This window comes from Anas platyrhynchos, chromosome 14, assembly GCF_047663525.1.
Source record: "Anas platyrhynchos isolate ZD024472 breed Pekin duck chromosome 14, IASCAAS_PekinDuck_T2T, whole genome shotgun sequence".
Classification (NCBI taxonomy): Eukaryota; Metazoa; Chordata; class Aves; order Anseriformes; family Anatidae; genus Anas; species Anas platyrhynchos.
This window is the reverse complement of record NC_092600.1, coordinates 7,057,586-7,074,770: the sequence shown is the minus strand read 5'-3', so window position 1 is coordinate 7,074,770 and position 17,185 is coordinate 7,057,586. Positions and strand designations below refer to the sequence as shown.

Here is a 17,185-nt window from a genome sequence, read left to right as displayed (position 1 = left end):
TAGGACTCGAGTATTTCAGAGAAGCAGATGGGCTTTCTATAAAAAGCCCAAGTCTATGGAAACTGGCAGAAAACCGGGGAAGACAAGGAGCCAAGCATGGCCCAGTCGTCAATGAACACATCCCCAGTCAGCGAGGTCTCAAGGGACCATGTCATCAAGTGCTGGGCACTACAGACAGCCAGCTCCCTCCAGCAGGCTGGCACTGCCCGCACGCTAGCTGCTGGTCTCCAACAGCCCAGACCCTGGCAGACAGCACATTTTCCAGGTCACCTCGTTACCAGCACCTCGTCTAACTGGCTGCAGCCTTACAGCACTTTGCTGAGCTGTATTTATCCTCCGCATAGCAGAGCATGACACTGGGAGCCAGGAATCCTGAGCTCTGCGAGAGGATTAATCCCAGCTGAGCTCTACCCTACGCTCGGGCTGGGACCTGCTCTATCACCCCGAGCTGCCAGCAAGGCCAAGGTGCTGCACACAAGGCTCCCTGCGAGGAGCCACAAGCTCCATTCCCCAGATCTGCCGCCCTCACCTTGATCTGCGAGTACTCTGGCTCAAACTGCTCCGTCCACAGGTCTTGCTCGTAGTAGTACAGCCCGTCGTTGATCACCTTGGCCAGCTCTGAGCTCATTTTAGCCCTGGATGTATGGTTGCCAGTCCGGTCCCCGCCAGGATGCCGGCGCAGGTAAGGAGGCGTCTGCGTCACGATGAGGATCTTGTTCACATCCCGATCGTCGATTTCATAATCCGAATCCTCGTCTGACCAGTCGGTGAACGTGTTCTTGCGGCCGTCCATCTGCTCCATCTCCTCGTCGAAGAGGAAATCCAACTCCTCGGGTTCATCTTGGTCCTTTTGCTTCTGCTGCTGCGGGGTTTTCGACTCCTCTGGTTTCTGTAGGTGGGGGAGGCAACGGTGATGCAGTGAGTGGGGACTGGAGAGACCAGGACATCGCTCCCATGACCAACAGATGTCATGCTGTCTGAAAACTGCTGCTTGCCTGCAGCTAAAGTCACTCAGACAACTGGCAGCCCCCACCCCAACAGCCGCTACACACCTTGGGCCTGGCAGGAGAGGGCCGAGGCCTCTTCTTCACTTCGATCCACGTCTCTGAATCCAGGTCGGGCAGGCTGGCGGACAGGCCCTTGGGCATCGTCTTCAGGTTACTGACCTCCTCCGTCTTGGTGGGCACCGGGCTGGCAGGACGCGGGGAGCCAGGAGCAGATTCTGGAGTTGAGAAGAGCCACAAGATGTTTTAGGAGGAGGCAGAGAGCCTGGGGAGCTGTATACTTAAAGCACCCGACCTAGATGGGGTTATTTTGACAGCACAGCTTGTGGGACACGTCAACATCCAGCAGCCAAGGCAGGATCAGCCCTGCTTACCAGCGCGTTGCCCCAGAGTGCAGAAAAACAAACTCTGGTTAAGGCTGTGATGCTGGTGGTGACCACAGAACTCTGCGGGCGTGGGTTTCCCAGAAATGCAGAGAGCCCTAAAGCAGGTGGTGACTTTGTTGCTCCCAGGGAAACCTTCCCGTGACAGCCTGGAGCCAGTGAGACCAGATCTAACAGATCTCCTGCCAAAACCAACTCTTACAACACCACCAAGCAGATCCCCTGCTTGGCCTCTCAAGCCCAGTCCCTGAAACCAAACAGCAGAGCCCTGACTCGGGGAACACTCGTGACTCAGTCTCTCCCATTGGCCGTGTCACCAACGCTGGTCCCACACTTCCCCCTACACTCACCTGTCTCCTTCTGGAAGCTTTGCCGGGGCACAAACTCAGGGCAGTTGATGAACTGCGAGAAGTCCGTCTGTGTGTAGTCTGCCATGGGAGGGCCAGGCAGAGCCCATTTTTCTGGCTGCTCTTTTCTTCTGATCTTCTGGTCCACGATTTCCACCACCTTGCTGTCCTTCAGGGCCTGCAAGGAAGTGATACCGAGTTAATTCAAGGCCCTGCTTTGGCCCGCAGAGGCTCAGCCCCAGCCTTTCCTCCCTAGGTGGTCCGGGAGGAGTAGGGAGCAGGTGAAGGACAAGGGAAGGTGCCACTCAGATCTCACCCATGACCCAGATGGAAAACAGTTCTCACACGGGGACAGTAAGAAGCCAAAGAAGGCAGAAGTTCAGCTGTCCTTGCCCTCACCTTGATGATGAGGCTGATGTCAGTGGTGAGCGCCTGCACCCGGTGGAAGCTGGCAATCAGGGTGATGGGCAGGAAGCCGTCCGAGTCCATCTTGCGGCGCAGGAAGAAATCTCGCTCCAGGTTGTCTACGCTGAAGTAATATTCTCTGCACGGACAACACATCAGTGAGATGCACTCCTGCTACCTTCCTCGGGCCACCCCCATGGGAACAATCCCTCCCACGCCTGCTCGAGGCTGAACAGAGACATCCCTTGACAGAAAGCAAACACCCCTCGGCCCTAACCCTGCCCCAGGGATCAGCCACAGCCTCGAGGGAGGGCAACAAACACCCCCCCCCCCCCCAAACAACATCCCCACGAGGAGAGGCAGTGCTTACATCTGGCGCTTGATGTAGTCCTTGAGCAGTTCCTGGTCCACGCTGTAGAGCTCGGTGCTGCTGATGTTGTCGAAGTAGTAAGTGATGTTGCTCGCGTACTTCTGGGTGCGGGAGCCGTCCGAGCCCTCAAATTTCCGGTACCCATACTGGTAGTCGAAGTGCGCTGCAAAACAGCAACGAGGGAAGCCCCCTTGTCAGCACAGGGCCCAGGACCTGCCAGCTGCTACGTGGGGCCAGGCTCCTGCACCAACAGCTCCCTCGGCACCATCCCTGGGCCCCCGTGACAGCACAAAACAGGGCACTGCCGACCCATCCCTCAGCCTTTGCTGCAGAAGGGATCCCTGCAAAGCCTCACCATAACGCAGGGAGGCCATTTACCCTCTCATCCAAGGGCACCTTGCTAGCCTAGATAACACAGCAAGGCTCTGCACTGAAGCTCTGACAGGGTTTGCACAGGCACAGCCCTACCAAACGCTGCTGCAGACCCTCTTCCCCATAAAAGCAACGCCTCCTGCTCGGCTCTCAACGTGACAAAGCCCGTGCAGAGTACCAGCAAGCTTTAACCGCTGCACAGGGCAGAAAACAGGTGGAGGAGCTTGGCCCGAGTAATGGAAAGACGTTTGCCTTTATTAAAATACTAACAGGAATAATTTGCTGTTAGTAAAATCAGCTCAGCAGGATGCCGCCTCCGCAGCAGCACGTAGCTCCTCGCGGGGGATCTCACATCTAGAGCCCTCCTTGGCCAGAGAACAGCAGCTCGCTGCCCAGCGGGGATGACCTGCCTCAGCACTGCTCTGCCCCCTGCAGCACCCTGCCCTCCCAGCCTGCTTCAGAGCCCGGCTCACACGCACAGCCCTGCATGCTTCGGCACGTGTCCTGCTCTCTTTCTCTGCCACAAGGCAGCACAAACAGCAAGTACCTCCTCTGCCACGGCCCCGGCCCCTGCCACGGCCCCTGCCTCGGCCGCGGAAGGCTCCTCGCACGGCTCCCCCCTCGCTCTTCACGCTGGAGGTCTCGTCGTGGTCCTGCCAGCTGCGCTCGTGCTTGTTGTCCGGGTGCCAGCCTGCAGCAGACGGGGAACAGAGAGGCAGGAGGGGTGTTACAGGGGAAGACAGCTCCCTGGATCAAGCCAGCTGCTCTCGGAGCTCTTTGGATGCACAAAAAAGTTTGGGTCCCTCCCCGTGGCCGGGGAAGGAGAGCGGGGTCCCAGCCCGAGCGCCCACCTTTCAGCTCGCCGCGGTTGTTGGAGGGGTGCCTGTGCTGCTCGTTCTGCCGGTTGTTCCGCGAGGCCGTTTTGTCCCGAGGCACCTCTGACTTCATGTCTATCTGCAAAGGGACCCACTTGTGTTTGTTGCCTGCAAAAGGACAGAATTTGGGTGTGACACAGGTTCAGAGAGCAGACACTACTACCCCACAGACCCTTTCCTCCACACACACAGTGTGGGGAGCAGCAGGGCCATTCGAACCAAACCTCTCCTTGGACATCCCTCAGGGCCTTGCTGTCACCAAAACTGTACGTGGGGCACCACGAGGATGCTGAATGGCTCCAGCTGGGGCTCTCAGGCTTGGAGCAGCACGGTACAAGACTCTACTATGGCTCTGTAGCACTTGTCCTTCCTCCCCTCCTTTCCACCCGCGGAGGCTCAGGCTAAACCAAGCCCAAGTGTCAACCACAGGTGATGCAACCCAAAGCCAGAGGCTTTTCTGTGCCTCCGTGGAACACACACGAGAAGGCAGACACTGCTGTCCCCAGACAGACACAGATGAACCTACTGGGCCCTGCTCCCCTGTAACAGGGTGCTGAACAGGCACTCTCTGGCCAGGCCACCCCAGACCCGTACTCATCCCCACCCCACGCAGCCATCTGAGCCCTCAGCACCTGCCTGAGCCTCTCCAGTCACCAAAACAGCACTTGGCTCTGCTAAAACCTGCAAACACCTTCCCACCACGGCTATCCCTGCACTGAGACCGTAACCCTGAGCCCACAGGGTAAGCAGCAGACACTTCCAGCTGGCTTTGGGCTGCAGAGGGGGAGGCAGGCTAAGCCCAGGGCCGGTCTGTGCCAGGAGTCTGCATCATCCTGTGTTACCTTTCTTCTTCTGGGCCGACTTCTGGTTGTCGTCGTCACCATTCTTCTCCTCCCCGGACTCATCCGATTTGGTTTTCAGGCTCTCTTTGCCATCGCTCCCATCTCCTTTCTCCTGTTCTTTCATGTCTTTCTTGACAGGCAGTTTCCGGAGGGAAGGAGCTTTGTGTGGCTGCTGAGATATCAATACAGGAAAAATGTGAGGGGTGCGAGAAGCTGGAGGCAGAGCCCAGCAATGCTGGTCAGAGCAGGAACAGGAGGACCCTGCCCTAGGCTAGGGGCACCCCAGTTTCATGCTCCCTAGAGCTATCCTGTTCCTGGGGAAGGGCTCGTGTCTGAGCAGAGCAAGGTGCCCCACGGATGCTGGGAAGTGCCCAAGCAGAGGCACAAGTCCCAGGCACAGATGTTACAGAGAAGGGCTGCCAGGAAAGCCTGGTGCTCCCAGACGGGTGGTTCCTAGAAGGGACCAGACAGTGACAGGGGCAAGAGGGTGAGTGACCCTCACGCCCTGACACACGACCAGGAGCTGGCGAAGCAGCATCCCAAAATAGAAAGGTTTCAACACCACCCGTGTCTGCAGTAGGAAAGCTCCCCCTCTCCCCGTGCCCCAAGCCCTTTCTCACAGCTCTTCCCAGTTTCTCCACTGCAAGTCGCAGCTACTGCCCAGGCCCCCTTGCACTGAGCAGCCCCAAGGAGAGCGGGTCCGGGAGCTGCCCTACCTGCTCTGCCAAGCCCGGGGCTTTAGACCAGGCTCCGTGCTCCCAGAATAGCGCCCAGGGAAGGAGCCCAATGCGCCGGGCAGCCCTAAAAGGCAATGCCCTGCACCCAGCTATTCCTGGATGCCTCCACGCTGGCACTAAGCACCCCGAGCAGCCCGGATCAGCAGAGTTCCCAGTGCCACAGAGGGACAGAGAGGTCTGTAAGGGCCTGACCTGCTCAGCTGAGCAAGCCCCTGGTGTTGTTGTGTTGGAGGATCAGCGTGCAGAGGTGCCTGCCAAGCACGCAGCCTCTCCAGGCACGCTACAAGGGGAGCGAAATACTGTTGGTCAGACACCAGCTGCGGGTTGTGTGTTCTCACCTGGACACTCTTGTGGGCTATTTCTCCAGGCGTAGGCCAATTTGTAGCATCACCGAAGTCACCAACCTTGTATCCAAAGAAAAAGGTCTCGTTAGTACACAACCTGCGGGTGCCATTCCCTGGATCAGCAGCCAGAAGCCCTCCCAGGCTCCCTGCCATTGCCATCACCCACCGGTGTCCCGCAAACAGCTGTCCCCAGGAGGTTTGGGCATCACACCCAAACTGCACAAACCTCTCTCCCCACCCACGTAACACCCAAATTAATCCCCGATAGCTGCAGGTAAGGTTATGCCCATCACGGATTGCTGTGGGGCTGCCACCAGCCCTGTGAGCTTCCAGCTCCCACCAAGCTTTTTGCCTCAGCAAGAGCTTAAGGCACTAAGCTGCCCAAGGTAACTCATCGTAGTCCTTGTCCCTTGGACAGGGAAAGCACACAACTTTCAGCATCCTTAATCCACCTGAAGCCCTGGCATCCCACCAAAGCAGCTGTCTCCACCTGGTGGCAGGTTACAGCCAGGCTTAGCTTCATTTAAGCGCCCAGCTGCAACCACGTGTTGGCAACAGCAAAGCAAAGGGATCTGGCAGCAGAACGACCAGGCCACCATCACCATCTCCACCTCCCCCAGTTTTCGGAAGAAACATGCTGCTGGAAGCAGGATGGAGATGAAGAGCTGCACAAGGACAGGGCCTAAGAACAGCTGCCGGGGTATGCAATGAATCACAGCTGGGCACTGAATTCACAATGATCTGGGCACAGAAACTCCTCCTTGCCCTTGAGGGGCCTATTATTTCTAATTTCATTTGGAGTCACCAAATTGCCCATAAGACCATGTCTCTCTGTCCAGGTGCCACGCTTGTCTCCCCGGGAGGCAGGTTCCCTAACTGTGCCCCAGCTGCACGCAATGCTCTCAAGGAGCAACTGTTCCTCCACCACACATCGAGCCGCTGGAACAGATCGCCCTGGATCTTCCAGAGCAGTTGCTTTGTTGCTCAATTTCCCTAGCTCTCTGTGTACCAGTAAGGAACAAACTGGAGAGGGATGAAAGCAGGCCTGCAGATACAGGCTTCCCACAACCAGCACCACGCTCTGAGTGCTCCCTTCAAGAGGGGACACGAACAACTCTCCCCCAGCCCAGGTGGGAAGGACCCAGTCCATGTTGTGCAAGATGCTAAAATGCTTAAGAGGTGGAGAGTGAGGATGTTCTCCTGCTTGCTAACAGCCCGGTGAGCATATCAACCCCTCCACAACTGGAAAGGGTCTCCTTGCCAGCCCCCCGAGGTGCTCACACAGCACCGACACCCGCACCAGGAGCTGGAGGCAGCAGACACACACTTACCTTGCTTCCCTTCCGCTGCCTGGGGTTGGCGGCCCTCACCACTTTCGCAGGAGTCGTTTGCTCTGCAGAAGGAGGAGAAGAGAGAAGTGTTAACACCCAGCTGAGGGCTGTGGAAGCAGGCAGGGGGAAAGCGAGCCACCTCCCCCTTCAGCACAGGAGGGCTCCGAACAGAAAGGCGAACAGCAAGAAGAGCTTCAGAAGGGCCCGTCAGGATGAAGGGAAGGTGCCCAGCACACAACCTTGCTACAGAGGTTCAGGGCGAGCCCATCAGCCTAAGCTGCCCCTCCTGCTTCACCCAGGTGGCTGATTCCCCAAGCAGATGGGACCTTGAGCCCCGGCCCTGGGCACCCCATGCTCAGCTCGGCCCTGCCAGGCAGGGAAGAGAGGTGGCGAGGAGTTGAGGTTGCTCCACGCAGAGCCCAATGCGCTGCTGGGCGCAGCCAAACAAACATGCCCTTGACCAGGCGAGGCGTCTCCCCGGCACTGCCGGCCTTCCCCGTGCCTGCAGCCACGTGGCCGAGCCCGCAGCACGCGGACGCCGCTCGCCTCGTGGCCCGCTTTGATCTCCGGTGCGTCCCAGCACGGGGCAGCGAGTTCACGAGAGGGAACGGCCGGAGAAGGAGCCGGATCTGAGAAGCTCCTCAACCCTGCCGCAGCCAGAAGCAATTAGGTAGCCCAGCGCCTCTGGGGTGCTTTGAGGTTCGTAGCCTAAAAGCCTGGCGTGGAAACTGCTGTCAGAACTGACCCTGCCAGAACGGCACGAGGTCAGGCGGCGGCACCGGTCCCAAAAAGGCTGAAACGAGGCTCAGAATGAGGTTCAGCCTCCGCAGCTTTTCACCCAAGTTTTGTTCCAGGCACGGTGCCTCCCCTGGGCCCTGGCAGGACGGGTGAGGGAGCTCAGCACCAGCCCCTCTGTGCCCTGTCCCAGCCTCTGTTCACACACCACCTTCCCAAAACCAGGAAAAAATCTCCTCTCCTGCCTCCTGCTTTTGGCTGAAGGTCTCTGAGCAGTAGCAGGGCCGAGGGGTTTTGAGGGGCAGCCTGAGCCAGGTGCCAGGCACCCGCTGTTGGCGGTGCCACTGCTCAGCCTGGGGCCATCCCTCTGGCAGCAGGGAGCGTTTCTGCACAGCGCCAGCAGCCCTGCAGCACCAACTCCGCTGGCTTTGTTCGAAACAAAAGCGCTCCAGAGCAGGGTATAGAGGGGAAGGTGAGGAAAAGAGCCCCGAGGAATTGCTGGGGCTATCCGGGGACACCCCGGGACCCACCCCGGATAGCCTACCCAGCTCCATTCAAAGCTGGCTTTGATCTGCTGCATAAGCCAGGTCGACTTTGCCTAGATGATCAAAACCGGTCCCCTTCCTTGCCTCGAAACGCGTGATTCATCCCGCTGGTCCTGCCTTGCTCCGCGCTGGAGGCTTTGAAGTGTCACTAAGGCCGAGTCAGGCATTGCAGCACGGAGCCATCCACGCTTCCCCTCCCCAGCCCCCTTTCATAACGCTCCCACGTGGCAATTTTATTAAAATGGGAGGATTTCACCCCAGGGAGAGCCCGAGCTCCCAGCTGGGTCCCCAAATCCTTTCCCCTTCCCCCAGGAGCAGCACAACCCGCTGGCACTGCCCCCGCCACCCAACAGCGGCAATCCCACGTGCGCCTCACTTATTCCACGTGCACCTCAATGAAAATCCCGGCTCCGCGGCGCAAAGCCTGCCACGAGGCTTTTAAAACTTCCCTACCGGCGTAGGAAGAAAGAGCGCTTCCAAACCAAACCAGCCCCGAAAAATCTTCCACTTGCCGCCCACAGATGTCACCAACTAAATATAGCTTCAAAAGGCACCGAGCACTATGGCACAAACCCGCAGCCAGCCTGGCTTTCCACAGGTAGGGAGCACCTGCCCACTCTGACATGGATACCAAGGGACCTGGCACTGCTGAAAAAAAGTAAAATAATAACCAAAGTCAGTCCACAGACCGGCTAAGCACAGGGCTGGGGGGCAGCAGGGCTCCCCAGCCCACTGCAAACCTCCCGCTAGACGCCTGCTCCCACCCCACTGCAGCCCCGTGGTGATGGGGACGGCCCCCTGCCCTCTTCTCCAGTTGTTTCAGCTCCAGAGCTTCACAGGCAGGGATATTTTTGAGCATCTTTGGGGGCAAGATGCCCTTTTGTGGCCCCAGAGGCCCCCCACCCCGTGCCAGGACAGAGGGAGGCAGCGCAGAGGGGCGGGTGCCCTGGACTCCAGCATCTTTGCGGGGGAGAGAGGAGCAGATTTAAGGCAAGCAGCAGAACTCGTTTTTATCAGCCAGATAGGAACAGGGAGCCCTTATCTAGCTGAGAGGCGCTGGGAGGACTCATTAGCGTGTGCAGAGCTCTGGGGAAGACAAAACACGCCGAGCACAGCACTGCAGCAGCGCGGGCACTGCAGCCTGACGGAGGGATCGATCCAGGGAGCGCAGCCAGGCCAGCGAGGATGGAGCCGAGACCCATCGAGATCTCTGACAGGATCAGGATGGGATCAGGGCTGCTCACACAAAGGCAGGAGACCGAGGGGGTGTGACCGTGCTGGCAGGCAGGCAGACAAGGCTAAGCCACGCGCTCAGGCTAGGAAAAAAGAAGCAAACCTTGCCCCAAGGACAGCGGCACGTCGCGTGGCACACGGCTGGGAGGGCCCCTGCTGAGCCATGCTGAGGAAATCCTGCTGCCTTCTGTCACTGCTCAGCTGGGCAAATGGGGAGCAATGGAACATGCTGCAGGATTGCTGCATGCAGCCTAGGAGACATTTACCACCTTACCTGGGGAAATCAACCCCTCCACCAGCCAGCCTGGTTCCCAGCTGCCCCTTACATCCACTGCAGCTTGTGAAGAATATTTAGAAAAGGCAGATGGAGAGGGGGAACAGATCTGCAGGGCTGGGCAGGGCTGGGGCATTACGCAGCAGAAATATCTGCGTCTCCAGCAAGTGACTGTCCTGCCTGCTCCTGGCACCCCGCTCCAGCCTCTCAAAGGCAGCCGATGCTCGCAGGAATGCAGAGTCCACAGAGTCCTGGGGCTCTGCACGTGCCCCAGCCCTGACACAGCACATCCTTCCTTCCCCCGGATCCAAGTCCCCAGGACTCAAGTCCCCCTGAAGGGAGCTTGCCTGCCCCAGAGCCTTGCTAGTCCGCGGGCTGGCATCTAGGGAAAACTGCTGATTCAGGCGGATTTTCAGCCAAGAGCTCGGACTTTGTGCTGCAGAGGCTGAGGCAGGGGCACGGCTCCGTGCTGCGGATCCTGCCGGGGCGGAGGCGATGAGCTGGAAGCCCCGGATTCCCCGGAGCAGCCTCCCTCCTTCCCAAGCTGTGCAGGATGCTACTTCACTGCTCCATCACTCCGTTTTTCTGCAGACTCATCGTGCAGCCACAGAAAAGCAGCCTGGGGGTAAGCTGCTTGCTCTGGCGGCAGCCAACACCTTCAGAGCCTTTTGGAGCAGGGCACGAGTCCCTCCGGGGACACGAGGTGCAGGGCAGCCCTGCAGAGCAGTTCCCACAAGAAGCAGGGATCCAGCAGGGATCCAGCAGGGATCCAGCCAGGGCCAAGCCCAGCTTGGTGCAGGAGCCTGACCGAGCCCAGGTGCCAGAGGCCACAGCCGGTGATCTTTGTGCCCACCAGCACCACGCCTCCTCCAGAGAGGTTTATAGGATCAGTCCCGCAGGGCAGACGTGCCCTGCAAGCTGACAGCAGCCTTCCCAGCGTTACAAGTGCTGTGACACTTGTCCCAAAGCTCTGCACACAAAGGGAAATTCCGGGACTTACAGCAGCGGCTGGCTTCGCATGCCCACATTTTGCTGGGGACACCATCAGGTGCACGAAACCCGCATGGTACAGGGCAAACTAGGACAGAGACTGCACCTCCTCCAGCGCTGCTCTGCTCTGCCTGCCACCGAACCTCAGCTGTAGCTGTGCATGAGCGTGGAAAATCAAGGGAGCACCAGAACAGAGCTCGCCAGGAGTTTTAAACCAGATGCTGCCGCAAGGAAATGTTCCAGCTGTTGGCAGCTGGCATCTCCTGCTCCGGGACTGCAGGGAAGCGGCTGCAGCCAGCACCACACTGCTCAGGGCAGCGGTCACACAGCTCCCAGCACACCTTCACGGCCAGGGCCAGATGCTAGGAGGGATAATTTCAACAGCCCTGCAACTGGGAAGCTTCTCGCACGTGGAAGAAAAGCTGCTGTGCAACGGGCAAGGATCAAGCAAAAAGACATCAAACTGCAGAGCGGAGCAGGATCCCACAAAGCACGTGGGAAGCACATTCAGCAGGAGCCAGACAAGCTGCAGGCACCACGGCTCAAAGCCTTCCCAGCAATTTTCTGCAGCTCCTCGGCAGCCAGCTCCACCTCGCAAGCCCTGCTGTCACAGGGAAGGAAGCGAGGAGCTGCCTACACTTCTCCGCAATGGAAGCTCTGCGACGGCTGCAAAGATCACTGGCTAAAAATAACTTCAAAAAGGGCATCTGACAGCGCTGCAGAGAGCACGGCAACACTCCTACCTGCGTGTCCTAAAGCAGGATCCCGGAGCATGGGGGCTGGCCCCAGGGAGATGCAGAGGGGCAGGCTGAGGGCAGGGTGATGGGAGGCAGCGGGACGGAGCCAAAGCGCCGGGCTGGGACCATGGCACTGGAGCTGCGTTCCCAGCTCCACAACATCTTGCATCCCTTGGCTGATGCCTGTAACTGAGCTACAAGCTCCTGCACGCACACATCCACAGCGTCTTACTACAGTTTGCTTCCAGGACCGGGGTGGATTTACCGGCGCTGCCCAAACCTCTCCCGCAGCCCTCCAGCTCAGGGCAGGAGCCCTGCTGCTCGCAGCCATCAGGAAGGAGCGGGTAAGGAAAACGCCACCGGGAACAGCACCACTGAGGACAGCGTGGATTTTTCCTGGCACAGCTGACTGCTATTAAAGGTAGCAAATGAACCATCTTAAGGGCAAGTGACATCTTTCAACCACTTTTTCAAGTGACGTCCTTCCCCCAAGAGGATTTCTAGGAAACTTTCACTACCGACGACAAACGCGCACGCCCTGCACCGATCCCTGGGTCGCACAGGAGGAGACAACAAGAAATTCCTAAGTTTTCTACAGAAAGCTGACTTCTCCCATGGTCTTTGCTGCAAGAACTGGGGGAGTTTGGGAGCTGGTGGCTTCCAAACTGCGGTGGGGACTCAGCCAGGGATGCCCATCTCACAACCAGGGCGCAATACGGAGCCACCTCGCTGTCCCTGGGCGAGGGGAGCAGCGCCCACACTACCACACAGCTCCAGCCCCAGTGCCTGACCCGGCTTCCCTGGCACAGGCACGTCCCTGGCCGGCAGAGCACAGAGCCAGCAATTCCCCTGTCATCCCGCAGGAGAGTGACGCCAGCCACCCCCATGCCTCCGAGGACATCTGCAAACGCTCCCCGGCGGATTAAACAGTTAATGGAGAGGGCTGGGAAAGCCGGCGGCGCCCGCAGCAGATGCCACACGGGTCCTGCAACCTGTGGACGTCCGTCAGGGGCAGGCTGGGGCTGCAGAGGCCGAGCCCTGAGAAAAGAGGCGAGTGGCTTCAGCTGCTGCTGCTCGGGGCGCCGAGGCACAGCAAGGGCACCTCCGCGGCGGGGCGGGGAGGGGAGGACGCCGCGGAGCGCTCAGCACCGAGACGAGGCCGCAGGGGCCCGGGGGAGAATGAGGGCAGGCAGAGGAGCCAAGTCATGGAGGAGCTGGGGGTCAGGCTCTCCTCCAGGGCAGCCCGGAGCCCAGCTGATAGATCGTGACCTGAAAAAAAAAAATCAGCGGCTGGGGAGAGGGAGGGGCGACGAGCAGGAAGTACAGGACGGCAAGGACAGACACGCAGGACACGGCAGGACTCCGACTCCTCGTAAAAGGCACAAGAAAAACCAACCCACCCACCTTTGGGGGCTGCTGATTTGCAAATTAAAGGGGGGTGTCCTACCGGCACCGGCCTCCACCCTCCAGGACAGACCCAGAGGGGTTTCCTCCGCTCCTGCTTCCCTCCGCAGCACCGCTCTGCCTGTTCTGCCAGCCCCTAATGAAAAGCTAGTTAACAGTTAATTATTACCCATTCAGACACAAGATCCCCTACTCTGACTGACTGCCGGCCAGGAGGGATAAGACAAATCACGTGACGCAAAAATCCCAGCCTTATGAAAGCGCAGGCAACTATATTTAGTTTGAAAAACGATGACCCAGCGAGGCCGCCCCTCCCGAGGAGCCGACCTCCGCGGCGCGCTGCAAGCCCCGCATCCAGCCGGGTCCTGGCACCAGGGCCGGGGTGCTCAGCACACGAGTGATGCGGGGTGCACGTGGTCACGCAGACACACACAGACACACACAGATGTGCTGTGGGTCCCAGCGGTGCCATCCCAAAGCACGGCACGGGTTGGGGAGCCCTTCCCTCCCGCCCGGTCCTTGGTGCTGCAGGTCACCTTGTCAGCGGCCGAGAGCTGATAAGCAGCAAGAGCAGCAAACAGGGCCCAGCCCAAGGTCCTGGAGCTTATCTTGAAAGCAGGAGGTATGCCGGGAAGCTGACCAGTGTGTGACCAGCATGGGGAGGGGGGGGCACTGGGCAGAAAGGCTGCAGCTGCTGGGCTGGCAGCAAGGAGAAGCGGGGCATCCAGCCCTGGGTGGCGATGCTCGGAGCTGGCAGCAGGAGCTCTGCCTCGCTTGGAGCAGCCTGTTCCTCCTTCTGTGGAAGCCAAGGAGGCAGACACGGCCGTGCCTGGAACAAAAAGGGGGGCAGAAGCAGCCGTGCGGGGGTCAGGCGTGTGATGTTTCCATGCAGAGCCAGCCCCAGAAGAAAGGTGCGCGGCAACAAAAGGCCGGTCCTGCGAGAGCAGCGCCCGCTCCCCCTCCCGCTGCAGTGGAGGAGCTTCAAAGAAAAAAAAGCCCGAGGACCAGACATCATTAATCTCTTGTCATCCGCAGAGGGGTGTTCTCCACCCGCAGCCCGCTGCAGCCGATGAGACAGCACAAGCGGCGGGGCCCGCGGCGCGAGCAGCACGAGGTCACCGTGCCGCAGCCCCGCACAGATGCAAGCCCTTTAATGGCCGTCAGCCTCGCCGCAGCTGCGACCGAGGACTTGGAAGCTGACAAAAAGCCTTCCTCAGAAGCATCTGGTACGTCTCACTGTAAATATTTAACAGGGATCAGACAGGGAGCGAGAGCCGGGCGCTGCCGCCAGCCCCCTTGCAGCAGGGACCGCCCGGTTCCCACCGCAGGCAGCAGCCCAGGGAGGAGAGGGGGTCGCGCAAGGAAAAGGTGCAAACTTGACACAAAGCACACCTCTGGAGGAGCTGTCACCTCCAAGAGGAGATCCAGAGGCCGCGTTTTTAGAAAGGAGACTGAGGTAATCCAAATAACATCGCTCTTAAGTCTTTCCTTGCTGTGATTCCTCTGCCCAGCCCTGCTCCTGCAGAGCCCTCCCTGCGGGACCAGCCGCCTCCCTTGGGCACCGGGCACTCACAAAGCAGCCACCAGACCTTGTGCTTGAAGCCTGCATCAAACCAGCCGCAGATCTGCCTCCCCGAATCCGTGTAACAGCAGCAGTTCATATTGAGGGACCAGGATGACAATGGCACCACCAGGCAGAAACACAGCCCCGTCTCTGGGGGCAGGGGAAAGCAGTTGTCCTGGGGTGGTTGGACCAGGAACGGCAAACACTGAGATTTGGGGAGGCCAGACCTAAGTCTCCCTCTAAGCAGTGTTTCTCCAGAAATCAGCTGAGCCAATTTCAGGGCACGCTCTCCAGGCACAGAATAAAACACCCTCACTCGAGCCCCCACCTCAAGCCAAAGGCAGCGCAATCCAAGCCTCTCAGTAACCTGCTGTAACAAACACTATTTCTTTCCAGGGCTCACAGCCCCGTGCATCCTGCTACACAAACTACGCTCGCCCATCCAGGCGATTCCAGCGCTGCAGGCGGCTGCCTCTCCTTTCTCAAGGCACAAAAAAAGTAAAAAGAGCAAAAAGCCCTTAATCAGAGCGAGCCTTCCCAAAGGAAGCTGAGAGCAGCCGGCCACAGAAGGGAGCGCAGCACAGCACTTTCTGTGCTAATTTAGAGATCCGTCTCCCCTCCTTTTCTTTATAAAGGACTAAAAACCGCTTCCTTGCAGCGGGAGCATCACCCACATCTCTTTATGAAAGAGCTTCAAGAGCATTCAATTCAAAGTGGCGTTTATAACTCAGGGAAGGTGGATCAGGCCCTGCTGACAGCTCTCCAGTGATCAGCTCAGGATGGAGACGACCAAAAAAAAATCATCAGGAGTAGTAAAAATGAGACAAAGAGCATCACTTGCTGCTGTATGAAACCGAACCCCGCAGTCAGGTCTGGTCTCTGCATTTCAACAAGGGCACAGCAGTGTTACGGGTGTACAGAGGAGAGGAATTCAATTGAGCAGAAGCAGCCCTTAGGAGGTGTGACCAAAAAGGCTGGGGTTCTCCACTGCTGAGGGAGATGTGCTGATTGCAGCGATGTCAGGAAGGCATCCCCTGACAAATCGGCAGCGGGAGCATCGCATGAAGCTGGTAGGTGTGCTCAGAGCAAGCAGAAGTTCTTCGTTGAACAGCAGGCAGCAAACTTCAACACCTCCTGCACAACACGGCCTGAGAGGTGGGCAGCCTCGTGGGGGGTTAGATGTTCACGGCTGACACATCCACAGAGCGGAGACATCCTCAAGGCCCTCCTCTGACAGCAGAAGTGGGGAGCCCGAGTGGGAGGAAGCCTTTCCTCCTGCTTTGCCAACACACCAACGAGCCCAGCACGCGTTTCTCAAGGGTGCTGAGATCTCTCCAAGGTTCACCTCAACTCTGGATCACGAGGTCTCAAGTGGCTTCTTCTGAAAAGCAACTGGAGCCTGGCTGCTGAGCGTGGGAGAGGCCTGGGAACGGCTGTGCCAGACACGAGGCAGGCCCCTGGTACTCTCTCCGAGGGAGCAGCTTCATTTCCAAACGCTGTTAGGTAACCAGGATGCAAACGCTGCTCCCTTTCCACCTCCATTGTGCTTGCCCGTGACACCAGGCTGAGGGCACAACGCCTCCAGCAGCCTCACACCAACAAGCAGCCGCACGCTCTGGGGCACGCTGCTGCTGCCGTGCCTACAAAATGGCTGGTGCTTCAGCTCAGGCTCCTGGCCCGTGCAGGTCCCAACCCTTTTACCACAACCCAGCACCTTCAGTCACTGTGCTAAAATGCTTCCTTGGGCTAAAGGACACCAGATTCTGATCCGGGAGCACCCTGCTGGCAGCACCACCCTGCCCTCGGTGTATCCACAGGGCTGTGTGTGGAGCCATCGGGGCTCCCAGGGCGCACGGCAAGAAGCGGCGCAGCACCAGCTTTAAGGCTGCTCTCAAGAAGAAATGAGAAAGAACTGTGCAGTGTTAAAGCTATCATTAAGAGAAATCCTGCTTCAGCTTCCATTTATCTACTTAAAAATACAGAGGGGTGCCCCCCCGGCTCTGCGGGCAATGTTTTCTGCGACCCTCCTGACACACAACCCACGCCACACGCTATCGCCGGCCGCAGCCGCACGCCTGGGCTCCACCCCAGAGCCAGCTGTGAAGGTCCCCAGCAGCTGCAGAGCATGGAGAGGTGCCAGCCAAAGGCCATCTGAGTCTGCAGCACGGGCAGGCAGAGCACAACAACCGATGAAGGCAGGGCGGAGGAAAGCATCTTACGAGGGGAGGGAGGAAAAAACCTCTAAGCCATGGGAATTTTTCCGTGCAGTCATTGCTGCGTCCTGGCTTCAGACCTGCTGTACTTAATGCGTGGATATACCCCTTTCCTCCTTCTGCACCGTACTTAATATTTCACTTTCAAGCATGTTCTGAAAGTGATTAAAATTGTGAAAAGCAACCCAAGCGTTTTTAAACTTTTCTGAAACCCAGAGAGGCATCTTCAGCAGCTCCAGGGGATCTAGTTGTGTGTGACGGCCCCGTTAGCCAGCTCTGGAAACAAATCCACGTGCACAACTTCCAACCCTCTGTGCAGTTCATGAACCAAGTTGTCTCTGATGACACACCAGACCCCTCAAAAATAGTGGTTTTTTTTTTTTTTTTTTTTTTTTTTTTAAACTGAAACCAGCTTTAAGGCAACGGAGCTGATTTCTGTACTTCCAAACCCCGATCATGCAGAGCTTCACCATCAGCAGC

At 58.4% G+C, this 17,185-nt stretch overlaps 1 protein-coding gene across 6 annotated transcripts in view; it reads right to left on the bottom strand.

Annotated features, from left to right (window-relative positions):
* The window catches only part of LARP1 (La ribonucleoprotein 1, translational regulator), a 43,153-nt gene that overhangs the window by 10,114 nt on the left and 15,854 nt on the right, over positions 1-17,185 (bottom strand). For 4 of the 6 annotated variants that reach the window (XM_038186506.2, XM_072023326.1, XM_072023328.1 and 1 more), the window contains exons 3-12: positions 7,011-7,072; positions 5,674-5,739; positions 4,599-4,770; positions 3,733-3,864; positions 3,429-3,572; positions 2,510-2,672; positions 2,134-2,278; positions 1,738-1,912; positions 1,053-1,222; positions 530-889 (exon numbers count right to left, since the gene is read on the bottom strand). In XM_038186506.2, coding sequence (XP_038042434.2) covers positions 530-889; positions 1,053-1,222; positions 1,738-1,912; positions 2,134-2,278; positions 2,510-2,672; positions 3,429-3,572; positions 3,733-3,864; positions 4,599-4,770; positions 5,674-5,739; positions 7,011-7,072 — 1,589 coding nt within the window. Of the gene's footprint in view, positions 1-529; positions 890-1,052; positions 1,223-1,737; positions 1,913-2,133; positions 2,279-2,509; positions 2,673-3,428; positions 3,573-3,732; positions 3,865-4,598; positions 4,771-5,673; positions 5,740-7,010; positions 7,073-12,971; positions 12,997-17,185 lie in introns of those variants that run through there. The other 2 variants (XM_072023329.1, XM_072023324.1) reach the window with 2 other exon arrangements.